Source organism: Tiliqua scincoides, chromosome 4 (assembly GCF_035046505.1).
Source record: "Tiliqua scincoides isolate rTilSci1 chromosome 4, rTilSci1.hap2, whole genome shotgun sequence".
NCBI classification, from domain to species: Eukaryota; Metazoa; Chordata; class Lepidosauria; order Squamata; family Scincidae; genus Tiliqua; species Tiliqua scincoides.
Window position 1 is genome coordinate 143,560,462 of NC_089824.1, and position 14,337 is coordinate 143,574,798.

The 14,337-nt window shown below is 41.0% G+C and overlaps 1 protein-coding gene across 2 annotated transcripts in view; it reads right to left on the bottom strand.

The window, feature by feature from the left end:
- GIPC2 (GIPC PDZ domain containing family member 2) overlaps positions 1-14,337 on the bottom strand; it is a 63,512-nt gene that overhangs the window by 34,538 nt on the left and 14,637 nt on the right. For both annotated transcript variants that reach the window (XM_066623880.1, XM_066623879.1), the window contains exons 2-5: positions 12,114-12,299; positions 10,373-10,553; positions 7,690-7,799; positions 5,078-5,159 (exon numbers count right to left, since the gene is read on the bottom strand). In XM_066623880.1, coding sequence (XP_066479977.1) covers positions 5,078-5,159; positions 7,690-7,799; positions 10,373-10,553; positions 12,114-12,299 — 559 coding nt within the window. The remainder of the gene's footprint in view (positions 1-5,077; positions 5,160-7,689; positions 7,800-10,372; positions 10,554-12,113; positions 12,300-14,337) is intronic.

The following is a 14,337-nucleotide window of genomic DNA, read 5'->3' on the forward strand; positions in this document are numbered from 1 at the left end:
CAGCCAGCAACCCGTTCTGATGCAGGTAAGCCAGCTCAGGAGGTGGGCAATGGGTGGGAGAACAAGGTGGATGATAGGCAGAACAGGGTGGGTGATGGGTGTAACAGGGGACTGAAAGGGTGGTTCCTGGTGACAACTGACTACACGGGATCCTATCCCTCTTCCTTCACCCTTTCCTTATTTTTCTCATACGTATGCCCACAAAACAGCTGGTATGGATCCAAAGAGACCCACTGGGGAAGTGGAGACTTATCCCAAAGTAAGGGAAGGAATGTGTCCTTCAGGAGTCTTCCATGACTGCCCCCTCCCTTGTAAGATGCAGCCTGCACTTCATTAGCAGCGGGGATTTAATTAGGATAGTGGCCTTTGAAACCAAGCTCTAGCGGAGATCCACGGAAGGCACGGTTGGAGGCTCCTTGCATACAGGCAACAAGGCTAGACAACATTACAATGGCCTAAAACCATAATGCTACAGTTGTCCATTGCTCATCCAGTTCTATAAAACTGGCAGAATGGATGGCAGGACTATCAAACTGGTTCTAGTTTAAAAGCCAAGAGTGAACCTAACAGTGTCCCAAGAGATTTCCATGCTCCAAGTCATTGAAAGTGGAACAAATGGGACAGAAATGGTATATGTTGAGGGACTTTTAGGTCTGCCTATGGGAAACCTCATTTCAAAATCTTGCTCGGCCATGGTTTGAATTTGGACATCCTTTAGAAAATTAATCTCTCTATGCTTCTCTTATCTCTCAGCCATGGAAATAAAAAAGAAAAAGCAAACTGCTGTAGCAAAAAATAATGGACTAGGTAAAAGGAAAAACCACACAAAGAGTTTGGCAACTCTCTGGTGTCTTTAAATCTCCTGTTGGGCTGTTATGTACAACAGGTGGGTTTAATTAGAACAAAGCCTTTAGGGTTGTTTGAAATTTTCTTTCTGCTTTCTTTTTCACATCATATGAAGCATTAATTCAGACAGAGTGGCAGGATAAAAATGGACCAATTTGACATCTGCCTATGCCAGAGAATACTGATAGCAAACGTATAGAGGATCAGTCTGCAAATCCACTGAAGTATTCTGTGACAACACAATCTGTTTAGAGAATAAGTTACAATACATTCATTTCCTCACTATGTTCAGTGTTCAAATACCACATAAAAAATTAGACTCAAAAGCATCTTGAGTCAAACATACTACATTTCATTAATCTATTTGAAAACCTTATAAGACGTAAGGTTTTCCATATACGTACTAAAAACTTTTCCATATACTAAAGTCATATGACTAAGCTTTCTAATATAAGTTCCTCCTTATCAGGGCCTCTGAGAGGAATTTTATCAGGGGGTACAAAGTTTCTTTTGGGCCCCTTCCCAAAGGGGGAGGGGGTAAATGGAAGCAGGCAGAATGGGAGACAAAATAAGGCAGGGAGAGGGTGCTGACAGCTAGAATAGACTTTGAAGTCCAGGTCTGCCAGGCTTCTTGATGTGGAGCCCAGGTCTACCCAACCATGAAGCATTGGCAGCTAGATAAAGTAGTATGGAAAACCAAACACACTCCTTAGTCTCTCTAAAATCTTTGAAGTATAGTAAATCATTGCAGAAAATTAGCATCACTGTAGTTAGAGTCGCACTAGAATGGACAGTGTCCTATGTGCACCAAAATAAATTTCTTCAGCAGCTATAGCCCCACAGTGGTATCCCTGAGCTCCTATACAGTCCTTCATGGTTATTGGAACCACAAGGAAAAGAGCTACTGTAGCAGGCCAAGATGTGATACGGTGTTAAGGAAGGTCATGGATGCATTCCTGGGTCCAGTGTGCATGGCCTGCAGCAGCAGTTGCCATTGCATGCCCGCAGCTGTGCCCCCAACATCATGCACAGGCAGCGAGTTCAGGTGAGATAGGAAAATGTCCGGTCCCAGGAACTTTCTGGGCCCCCTCCTTTGACTCCTGGGCGCCCTTTCTAAACCTGGGCCCAGGTACAAATTACCCCCTTTACCCCCCTCTCCTAGGCCCTGCTCCTTATAACAATCAGATGTTTTCATTAAGACACTCTTTATCAGACATAAAAATGTGATCACAAAATATCACATGAAAGTTTGACAGCTGGTAGCATGCTGATATTCAGTAGCCAAGTACTGACCTCTAGTGGTCACTGGAATGAACTGCCATGAAATATCATAGCTGATATAATATCATTGATGTTTTGAGTGTGTGTCTTCCTGAATGCAAAGATGTATGATTGATGAAATCTGACACACAGCTACCGGATTAAGAGTTGCTTCATACATTACAATATGTGAAATAATCTGCCTCTAGAAGTAAGCAACTTGTGTGAACAGTATAGTATCAACTTCCATGGAATTGTGGCTCCTCTTCCAAATAGTGTTTGCAACGTTCAAAAGACAACTTTCTCTATGCATCATCTCTGTGTCATTCCTATACATTGCTGATGCAGTCTGAGACATTATGCATGTATTTACACTACCACAATGTTATTGCTAGTAGAATGAACACACAGACATTGCTTTACCAACTACAACAACAAAATAATTGAAAGCGATTTACGTAACAAAATGAATGATAAAATGGTTCATTGTCCTAAAGGAACTCTCAACATACACTCACAAGATACCAGCACATCAGCATCATCTGCTGGGAATAATAATAATAATAACAGGTATTTATATACCGCCTTTCTTCGTCTTTATTCAAGACTTTATTCAAGGCGGTTTACATAGGCAGGCTTTATCTAAATCCCTATTTAAATTGGGATTTTTACAATTTCAAAGAAGGTTCTTTCTTTCAAGAACTACTACATTCAAGGTGTTTCATTCCAATCTGGCTTCACATTCTGGCCTCCATCCTCCCATGCTCAGAGCAGATGGAATTGCTCGGCTTCAGCTTGTCAGCTGCTCCAAGGTCGCATGGTGCCGGTGGCCTCGAACTGGCGACCTTGTGGATGTTATCTTCAGGCAGACGGAGGCTCTACCCTCTAGACCAGACCTCCAGCCCAATATTAACAACATTGCGATAAACAGGGCTAATTGCTCTCTCCATGCTAATAAGAACAGCATCATCACATTAAAAAGTGCATCTTTCTCAGTTACCGGTGATGTTAGCATGGACGTTTTTCATAGCTTCCACCAGGGGCTGAATAATTTAATTGATTTCACTTATACAGAAATCCTAATCCCTTCAACTGGCAGTTCCATTAGTTTTAGTGAGATTTAGTTCCATGGGGAACAAGCATAGGATTCCAGTCTTGGTGACAAAAATCCATGCCAAATCAGTACCTTTTGCAATAATAATAATACAAGTACATGAGTGGAATGTGTACAAGTGCTCCTCCACACCCTGATCATGCAGCTGTTTTACACAGACTGTAGAACTGGATTTCTTACAGTCTATGTGGATTTAAAATTTTTCTCCCATTATACCAATTCGTCCATAGAGCAAACAAATGCATTGAATTTTCAACATTTACAGCCACTTAGGAACTAACAATCTCCAGAATAATTGTAATTCCCATACTCACTCTGGTTACTGGAACGATTAGGGAGTCCTCATTTATTTTGGGTACTTTTACTCGTATATTTTAAACTTCTAGACTTAAAATTGCCTTTAGGAAATTAAAGTTGTTTTGGGGATTCAAGAGCTATATTACCCAAAAGTGAAAGTCTTTTCTGAACAGAGCACAGTGGAAACAGAGCAATGATTACACTCTTAATCGTTTATCTACTGAACACATATCACACTTATGGTGATTAGGTTAATCTGGCACGAGCAATAAAAATGAAATTCCTAGCTGTAATTGGTATTATCGGAATGAATCCACTTTTCGCATTTCATTTCCCTGGGTGATTGATTGTATCTGCAATCACTGTATCAAAATGACTGACACTGCATTCATCTAGAGAGCTGAGATAGCTGGTATAATTAAAAAACTTAGATTTAAGAATGGTTAGACATGACAAATAGTCATTCGATGACTTGCTTTATACCCTTACAAAGACTGCAGAGATTGTTCCACTCGCAGCATACTAAGGTGCTTAGAAATTGGTTTGTCCTTTGGTTATTGAAAGAGATTTTATTATATTTGTCTTGGTCTCAAGTCTAACATCTCGGCATGCAATAGCGGACTGCATTCACTCTGCAAAAATGTCATCTGCATGAGCATATCACCAGCCAGATTGTGTTGTCAAGGTTGACTGTACTGACAAACTCACTCAATGAGGTGGGAATACAGGGCAGGCTGGGAGGGAAGGTATGCTCAGGTTCAGCATCTCCCTAAATCTCAAACAGATGTCTTGTTCTTTCAGAGCTGCCTACACCAATCATCATTTAGTCAGGCATAGGAGGACTCTGGTCCAGCACACACTGGCATGCATGCTGTCCTGGTGCCAGCTGCAAGTCTGAATACCATTTTATACACATCAAAACAGTATCATCAAGGGATCCTTACATGTAAGCAGGCTTCCATGTGCTAATCATTCATGCTGCCCTGGGAAAGACTTATCTTCAGGGACTTAAATTATATGGTTCTTGTCTGGTGTTGCAGCCCAGCCAGAGTACCTACAGTCATTTTTTTATGGTTAACTAGCCAGATTTCAGTTCACCCTACTCCAAAAGTTATGAATATATAAAATAATTTACATAAATATGCAAAATCATTTAAAGTAAAACTGAACAATTATACAGACCTGTTAAACTGGGGGGTCAGAAAAACATTTTATAAAACTTAATGGTTCAAGCAGCTTCCTTGTGAGGAAGTCTATGCCATGACTTCCTCACAAGGAAGCTGCTTGAACCATTCACTAATGATGCTGTCTCCAAAACTAGATGTGATAGGGAAAAACTGATGGCATTTGTTGATTCAGTGCCCCAAACATAACCAGGAATAGGTCTAACTTTTAAGACAGCAAAATGGGTGTTGATCAGTGTTATTAGAACATTACATTCATACCACATTCTCCCTGGCTATCAGAAAAAAAGACAAAATATCTGTGCCAGTAGATGTTTAAACTTTGCGAAATCCACAGTGGCAGGGACCTAGAAAAGATACAAACATGACTACTCACCTAGTTCCAGGTCTCTTATTCCCATATACATTTCAAGTAGATCATCCACTTTTTTAGTAGCTTTTTCTTCAATGTCTGAAGGCTATAGTGAAATAGAACGTAAAACTTTGAAGAAAGATGTTAATACAAAATTGACTCAATTTTAACATGCATTTCTGATAACCAATTTTTATTTTGGATATTCACAAAGATTTAATCTAAAATCCTCATCTATCCTACAATTGCATCTGAACCAGAAGAATGGTCCTAAAAATAATCTATCACGAAAGGATATGGATGGTGGCTAAAACAATGCAAAATATTAAATATTTCTGTTCATAATATTATGGAATATTTCCCCTACTGGGTCCAGGGAAGTACACCAAAATCCTGGGAATGCCGACACCTCTTCTGGCAGCACTCCCAAAATGATCGCCAACAGAGCGCTTCTACGCTCTGTTGGCTACTATTTTAGAACAGCAGAAATCTGTTCCACTGTCATAAATGGCTGTGCATTATAGCCCAATCCCAGATAGGACTGGGCTACTAGGCATCTACAAAAGAAACTGAAGGGATGTTAACTCACAAGGACGCATGCATGGATGGACAGATAGAATTAAATCTAATAATGGATATCCTCCATGTATTTATCATCTCCAACAATTATAAAATGTTATTGTTATAAATTGTTATTGTTATTGGTATAACAATGTTGTTATTGTTATAACAAATAACAATATTGTTATGACAATAACATAACAACAACAATATAATGTTATAACAATAGCAATATAATGTTATTGTTATAACAAATGTTATTGTTATAAATAACTGTTATTTATTGTTATTAATATTTCTATATCGCTTTTAAACAACTTTTCAAAAAAGCTCACAAAGCGGTTTACAGAGAAAATAATTATCATACCTTATCAGGCCGTATTCCACCAAACTGGTGGTTGCAATCCACCAGGGGAATGGGAAGCAGGGAAATCCCCCTTAAGGGGAGTGGTCCTGCAGGGATAGCTGTGACAGCACTGCAGTAATCATGGTGGTGCTGTGACCAAAGGGCTTGTTTACTTACTGGAGGGCAACACTGGCCTCTGGCAGTGTGAAGAAGGCTCACAGCCCCCTCTGCGGTACACAGCTCTTCCGAAACAGCTAGCCTCCAATCAGCACTTATCTCTGATTGGAAGCCACTTCCAGTTTTCGGAAACGGCTTCCAATGCAGGCACCCGTGTGAAGACTGTGAAGGTAGCCCAGAGGAAGCAGGGTAAATGGAGATATCTTTTGAGCAGGGTTGCGTGCTTTTTGGTGAAGCGTGTGTCAAGCACAAGGTGCCTGAATTCAGTCCCTCCTTCCCACAAGATGAAGCAGCCAGCTGCAAAACGTCCTTTACACACACTAACAAGTGCTGCTGCTGTCGCAATTGACTTTCATATTGGAATAAACTGGTTAATCTTTGCAGTTTCTACAAACATTCACTGAATATGTATCTCCATTTTAGAACAATCTAAAGCTTACCAATAAAACAAATTTTGTCTGTGCTCACATGCATGTGTCTTAGTTCATTTTCCTTCAACCAATGTATCAGTACCACCAATAATAATCACTATTGGGCAAGGATGGGAACTCGAGTCACAAAAATGCACATTTTTCAGTGACTCAATGACTCATGGGTTGCGCGCATGGAAGACTTGAGTCAGGGGCCACCTGACTTGGCACTCATCCCCACACATGCTGACTCAAGTCTGCCTGTGTTTTCTTACTCTTTTTTGCAGCATAAAATTCCTTGTGAGGCCATCATTCCAACAGGGCAAGCAGCAGGGAGGTTCCAGTAACCCAGGGAAGGGTTAGTGCATCTAAGCAGGAAGGGGGAGGTGGGAGTGAGCTGTTTTGCCCATGATAGGAAGAAAGGAACTCATGATCATTGGACGCAGGATGAGAGGGCAGGAGGAGGAGCCCAAGGGTGTTCTTGCATTAGAATTGGCTGAAAGGGGGAAAGGGAGGTGGGGAAGCAATCATGCTTTCCAACCTTGTGGCTTCTATGGGCTCCATTGCTGCTTGGAAGCACGAACCCACATTGAATGACTGGCTGCATTGGGACGACTTCTGAGTAGAGCTGCCAAGGACTGGGTCATAAGCCTGGTAAGCCTTGCAGCTGTTGTGCATGACTCTCCTCCCTCTTGCCGCTTCTGTTCCCACTCTCTTGCAGTTCGTCCCACCCCCTCCTGCCTTGTTTACAGATGGGCAGGGACAGCAGGGGAGAGTTTAAAGAGAACTCCCAATACACACATACCAGCGGCAGCCCTATTTTTTCCACAGTGGGCTTTTAAAAGGGGGCAGGGCAACTCGAGTCCTACCAAAACAAGAAGGAGTGACTCGGCGAAAGTGTCCCCATTATGACTTGTTTGTGAGTCAAGTAGCAAGGGCAGAGACTCTTGATTAGACTCAAGTTGCACTGCCCTGGATTTCCCCATCCCTGCTATTGGGTCTTAGCAGATAGGAACATTCCACCGAAATGCCCAAGATATTTTTTTTACAAACAAAATTTAGGAAGGAAGGATAAAAATCCAATGTTTTGTTACATCTCATCCAATGACAGCAGTTACATAAGTTATTAAATATAAACTTACCATTTCCTCCACTGTAGCAGGGCCTTTGGATCGGAGTCGAAGAGTCTCTCTGCCTCTTGAGATTTTTCCTTCCGCAAAACTTCCACCTTTTGACCTTGGTTCAATCATTTCTGAAGCAGACACATTATGCAATTTGGAATTTTAATACAAAGATAATCAACCTTGCTTCAGAAGTTATCAAAAGCCGAGTCAATGGTAAGATTTCATTGTTCAGTATGCTGAACTCTGGCAATCAGTCAACACAAACATCGTAACACTCTTGGCTCAGTATTGAACCCTGAAGGGACTAGCTCATTTTTAAAAGAAGGCAGATGGAAGAGTTTAAAGAACAGCTGCAACAGAAACACTGTACCAGCAATTGGTGTGTTTGGTCCAAAGGCATCATAGCAATCAATGAGCTTCTAAAAAGCAAAACTCAAAGTAAAGAATAATAATTCTAATAGAAAAAGTGAAGGTTCCAGATTACTGCATTTGAGGAAGTTGAAGGTTGAGGAAAATGTTGAGGAAGTTGTTAAATAAACAAAAAAGTCCCATTAAAGTTCCATGATTTCAGCATTCCAGGTCTTAATTGTTCCCACTGCTTGTCAAAACCAATGTGATCACGCAATCGTCTTCTTGTCTCTTGGGTGTCCAAACTCTGATTCAAGCTTCTCAGACACGCAAAAATGTCTAAGGTATACATCAAGGTATCATTAGAGTCACTGGGCTGAGACCACTATTAAAAGCGGTTTGTGTTTTGTAAGAATGTCTTTATAGACCATTTAGTACAATATAGGCCCTGAACCTGAATTCTCTGGGCAAAATTTTTCAAATTTAATTTCATATAAAAACATTTTCAAAATAAGTGTTTTAAAACATTCTTGCAATGCTGTTGCAAAGAGCACTAGCATTTACCACAGTCATATGCTATCTAATTCATAAATTGATTATGACACAAAATGTCCACTAGGATGCACTACAGTTGTGTCAAATTTATTTCTCCCTTTAAACCACTGAATACAGTATCCCACCAGCTTTGGGAGCATTCTAAAATGGGAACCTGAGCATCTAAGCGCGCAGCCCTAACCCCTTATGTCAGTGCTTTCCAGCACTGGCATAGCTGTGCCAATGGGGCGTGTGCTGCATCCTGCAGTTGGGTGTCACTCACGGAGGCCTCCTCCAATTAAGGGAATGTTTGTTCCCTTACCTCAGAGCTGCATTGCCCTTATATCAGTGCTGAGATAAGGGGTTAGGAGTGCACCCTAAGAATGAAGTTAGTTTATCAAGGGAATCAAAGGAAAAGTCAGAGAAAGTGAAAGTCAGAGATAATCAAAGAAAGACATTTGATGGGCAGCCCAATCCTATCCTGCACTAGTACAGTGGCCCACACTGTATCCAGCAATGCGTTTGAGCAGGCTGGATGTCTCTACTGGGAAAGTGAACATTTGTCAAGCCACAGCCTGCCCAATGGGGCGACATGGAACTGAACAATTGAAATTGCTGGAGGATTTTCAAGAAGCCCTGTGTTGGGGGAAAAGGCTCAGAAGGGGGAATAGGATATTGTGGAGGCCTCCCCCACTTATCCCACCCCCTCCTGGGCCTGATCCACCCCTCTCAACCTTCCCCCTTATATCCCCTCCTCACGTTCTCCCTGCCACACGGAATAGTTCCTACATATTCCTTCGGACACAGCTTCAGAGCTGGTACTGGTGGGATGGCACAGGCCTTCTTGCCAGTGCTCCTTTCTCCCAGGGTGCCACAAAGGTGATTTATAGCATGTTTGCTACACCCTAGGCTGGGGCAACAGGCACTGTACAGGTGAAAGGTAAGATCAGGATTGGGCAGTCAGCCCCTGTATGAACTTCTACATAGAGACCCGTTAACAGTATTGGATACTATCCAATGTGAAACAAGGCAATGTTAACTGACTACATCATTTATGGACCTGTGACACACCTGACCCAAGAACTTCTGCAACATATGATACAGATCATTGTGGTTCTATTTATTGGGTTCTATATCAGGCCTGTATAATTTCCGATGTAATACAAAAGCTGTCCAACAGCCATGTGTGCTGCCAGGTATAACAACCTTTTTTCCCCAATCCTAGTTCAAAGGATGAGGAGGGGAACACATGTTTACTAAGCCCCTGGTGAATTGTACATTGACGATGATTGCAATGACAGCTGAGGAAGGCTGAGTGCCGAAGAACAGACGTTTTTGAATTACGGTGTTAAACTCTTGAGAGTACCCTGGATTGTAAGGAGATCAAATCAGACAATCCAACAAGAAATCAACTCTGACTGTTTATTGGAAGGACAGATACTGAAGCTGAAGCTCAAATACTCTGGCCATCTCATGAGAAGAGAGGACTCTTTAGAAAAGACTCTGCTGCTGGGAAAAATTGGAGGCAAAAGGAGATGGCAGAGGATGAGATGGTTAGATAGTGTCACCGAAACAACAAACATGAATTTGGACAAAGTTAGTGGAAGACAGGGGGGTCCTGGCATGCTGTGGTCCATGGGGTCAAGACTTAACAACTGAATAAATAACGATTGCAATTAGCTGTTCAAAGTCTTACAGTTCAAGTTGCATACCCTTTTCTGTGATCAAACAGGGCAGGCTTTACTCTATTTTACAATACATATACATCTGAAACAAGAAAGTGTAAGTCAACTTTATGGTAGATAGAACTATCACTTACCAAATGATTTCATAGGCTCTATCAGTTTTAGCATAAATGTCTGACCCTTCTCCAATTCCTTTAAATCCTTAGCGACATCATAATGACGATACCCCACAACACTTTTTCCATTTATAGATTCTATGTGGTCACCAACACATATCACTTTTATTTGGTCAATGAGGCTGCCTGCTTTAATTCTCTGTTGGATAAAGGGACATCATATTAGCCATGATTAATGCTGCAAACAGACTGGACCAAAAGGTAGAAACAAACACAGTTTGCTGACTGTATTTTCCCCCAGCAGGACAAACACTAGCCAGGGCAGGGGAAGAGAACAATTTTCACTGGAAAACATAGCAAAAAGGGCATTAACCCTTCTTTTACCAGTGCAGGAAACCAAACTGGTCCCACTCCCCCAATGACTGCTTTTACCTTTGAGATCCAATCACAGATCTCTCAACATGTTTACTTTGGTCCAATTTCTGATACATGTATCTTGACTCTCATGCACATACATGCAAATGCATACACAAAATGCCAGTTCAGTGCTTCTCTTCCATAACACAAACTCCTACTAGATATTAAAAATGTTGCAGCTATTTTAAGAAGTACAATTAAATCCAATAGAAAGCTATTACACTTTTAAAGCTACTGTTATGGTCATTTTATTAACATATCTTTTCCTGAAACTGGTGCGGGACAGGCTATTGCAGAGTTGTTGGCAACCTTCAGTCTCGAAAGACTATGGTATCGCGCTCTGAATGGTGGTTCTGGAATAGCGTCTAGTGTGGCTGAAAAGGCCGATCCGGGAGTGAAAATCCCTTCCACACTGGGAGCAAGTGCAGTCTGTCCCTGGTCTGTCTCCCTGGCTATGGGCCTTCCTTCTTTGCCTCTTTGCCTCAGTCTGTTGGCTGAGTGTCTCTTCAAACTGGGAAAGGCCATGCTGCACAGCCTGCCTCCAAGTGGGCCGCTCAGAGGCCAGGGTTTCCTACCCGTTGAGGTCCATTCCTAAGGCCTTCAGATCCCTCTTGCAGATGCCCTTGTATCGCAGCTGTGGTCTACCTGTAGGGCGCTTTCTTTGCACAAGTTCTCCATAGAGGAGATATTGCAGAGTAAATGAATGCAAATGTAGCAGGGAGAGAAGAGCCTTTGAGGTAGACATTAATCCTTGGGATGAGAATGGGAGTGTTACAAAATATGCTGTTTTTCATCTGTGACATGCTGCAAAGTATGACCTACTAGTTTTAAATGTGATGGAGCATTCAAAAATTACACATTCCCCCATCTACATGGACAAGTCCCCAAGTGAGCTGTACTGTGCATGCTCTTTCTGAAATGGTTTGCCAAAGGCATAATGTACAGAGATTAACGTAATGGTCCTTTTCAAACTGGAAAAAGATATTCTAAGATAAATACATACAAAATTAAATATATGTGTATAAATATACCATGAGTTTATCACATGTTCAAGAAGAGACTACTCTGGATACTGCTCAAAGTGACTTTACTATAATTAAACCTAGCTAGGCTCTTTAAAAAAAATTTAAAAAAATATTATCTCACACATCCTTTGATCCAGCCAAGTCATGCCATGATTTTGACATCTCCAACTTTGCAAAATATTATCCAAGATGTATTAATTAACTGATTGCTGGCATGATTTCTGGCATGCCATACATGCCAACAAAGTAGTACTGAAAATCAGCAGTCCCATTTCTGCCAGATCTCTCACATCTATTCATTACATCTTCCTTCTTACCTTTATGAAGGCACATCCATTTCCATTATCAGTAATGGTAAGCCCAAGTGCATCTTCCGATTTGAAGACCGCTACTTCCTTTTTGAGTCCTTTTACATGAGCAAATATGAAGTCTTCCAGGCCAATCTGCACACCCAAGAGTTTGTCCATATCAATTTTGTGTGTATTCAAAGTGCAAAACATGATCTACAACACAAGAGACAAATAAATACATCTTATCCAGTTTTCAGAAACCCATAGATACTACAATTTGTGAAATACTCTCTCCCACCATTATAGGATGATCCCAATAATTATCCCATGGCACAAGATAAAATTACAGCATACTTTGAAAGCCACTAAATTCTCCATAGTACTGTGATGGACTCAAGCATACAATACTCATATCCAAACATAAGCAGATTGGAAAAACCATTACCTGGAGGCATCCTATGTCTCTATGCAAGAGAATTATTCCAAAAACCATCCTATGGAGCAGAAATGGTATTGAAAGTATGCTACAAGCTTTATACATATTTTAACAGAGTTCCCTCTGCAAGAATGTACAAAATATGTTTTATGAAGTAAGCATGAAGGAATACATACATTGACTATGATGGGTCTCACAGAAAGACAATCAACAATTATCAAGATTAGGAGAAGCCCTAATCGGTTTTGGAATCTCCTAAAGCAAGGATGTACAACTTTTGAAACTTTAAGAACCTCTCTAGTCTCCAGGCAGCAGATAAGAGGGACAGATGTCACTGTGAGAGGGGTCAATTTGAAGTAGAAATCACATTCCATAATAAAACCACTGCCATCTAACTATTCAAAGGTACAGAGTATATATGTTCAGGCATGATTTTGACACCAAGCAACATTCCAAAATGAGGTGCTGCATTACAGAATAGGATCTATTTCTTCCAGTGAGATACAGACATTCCCCCCTAGATCCAATACCCCTAGATCCAATATCCACTGTTTCATTTATCAGCAGATCTGTGCGCCCCCCCCCCGTCTATTAACATTGTTTACATGCTTGTCAAGGTGAAAATGTGTCTTCCTTTTACAGGTCACTACAAGCATGCAAGCTTATAGTGCGATGTGGACATACTGCAGGCAGCCTGAATGCTTGAAAAGAGTAGACTGAAAGCTAACAGGAAGCAGGAAGTTAACAGATGTTCCAAGATACAGTCATCTACAATTTCCAGACACATTCTAAAAATTCAGATGCTACTATGACTTCTACCAAAATTCTACAGCAACAATTTAAACATGAAAAGTTGGGAAGAACAGTGCAGCCCAATTCTGCTCCTGTTGAAACTACCTACATTACTAAGGTGATTCTAATCTTAGAAGTGCAGATCTCTACAGCCGAGCAGCTCTACTCCAAAACTGCCCCAGCATCTTCAGTGGCAGTGCTTAGCATTCAGTCCTCTTGTTCCAGGACTAATATTGCACTGCTGACTCTATGAGCTGGTATGTGAATATAATGATTCATAGCAGGAAGCTAGTCATAAGACATTATCTGCATTATAGGACTGTTTGTCAAGTCTTTGAATGTGACTGTTACTGATGGCGGTCAAACTCAAGTTCTCACATCTTCAACCACAGCACAAAGTTCAAGGAATTTTGATGTGTCTGGGCTGGACACAAACTAGATTTACTTGTGCATCCACCACCCATGAAAAATTGCATAAGAGGGGCATAGCACAGTTCACAGGACAGGTAGACAATAAGAGCAAAGAATAGGAGGGAGATGTCTTTGGATTGAACTAAAAAGTATTGTGACACTGCTTACATTTGTAAAACATAAAACAGGTTTTTACTGCCCTGAAAAGTAATCCTTTGACTAGACAGGTTTATCTGCAATAAACATTGTCCTTTCTTGACCAAATCATAAACTATAGATCTTGTTTAAATTTTACCTCACATGTGCAAATACTCGCTTTTAAAATCACTCACCGCAGATACCCGCCTATGAGTCGATCCCACAAATAAGTCGAGGGCAGGTTTTGAGCCAACAATCATGGAATTTTCTATGACCCTCGGATAAGTCAGGGGTTAAACTTAGGAGGGTGTCTGACTATAGTGTTGTCTGATTTTACCTGAGGCCAGATCCTGAAAAATAACCTGCCACTAATTGTTACCTAAGAACTCTAGTCTCTAATTTATTAAAAACATAGTAAAAAAGATCATAAGATACATTTTTATTCTTTTTAAATTCTGGTCTTCACCACCTTTT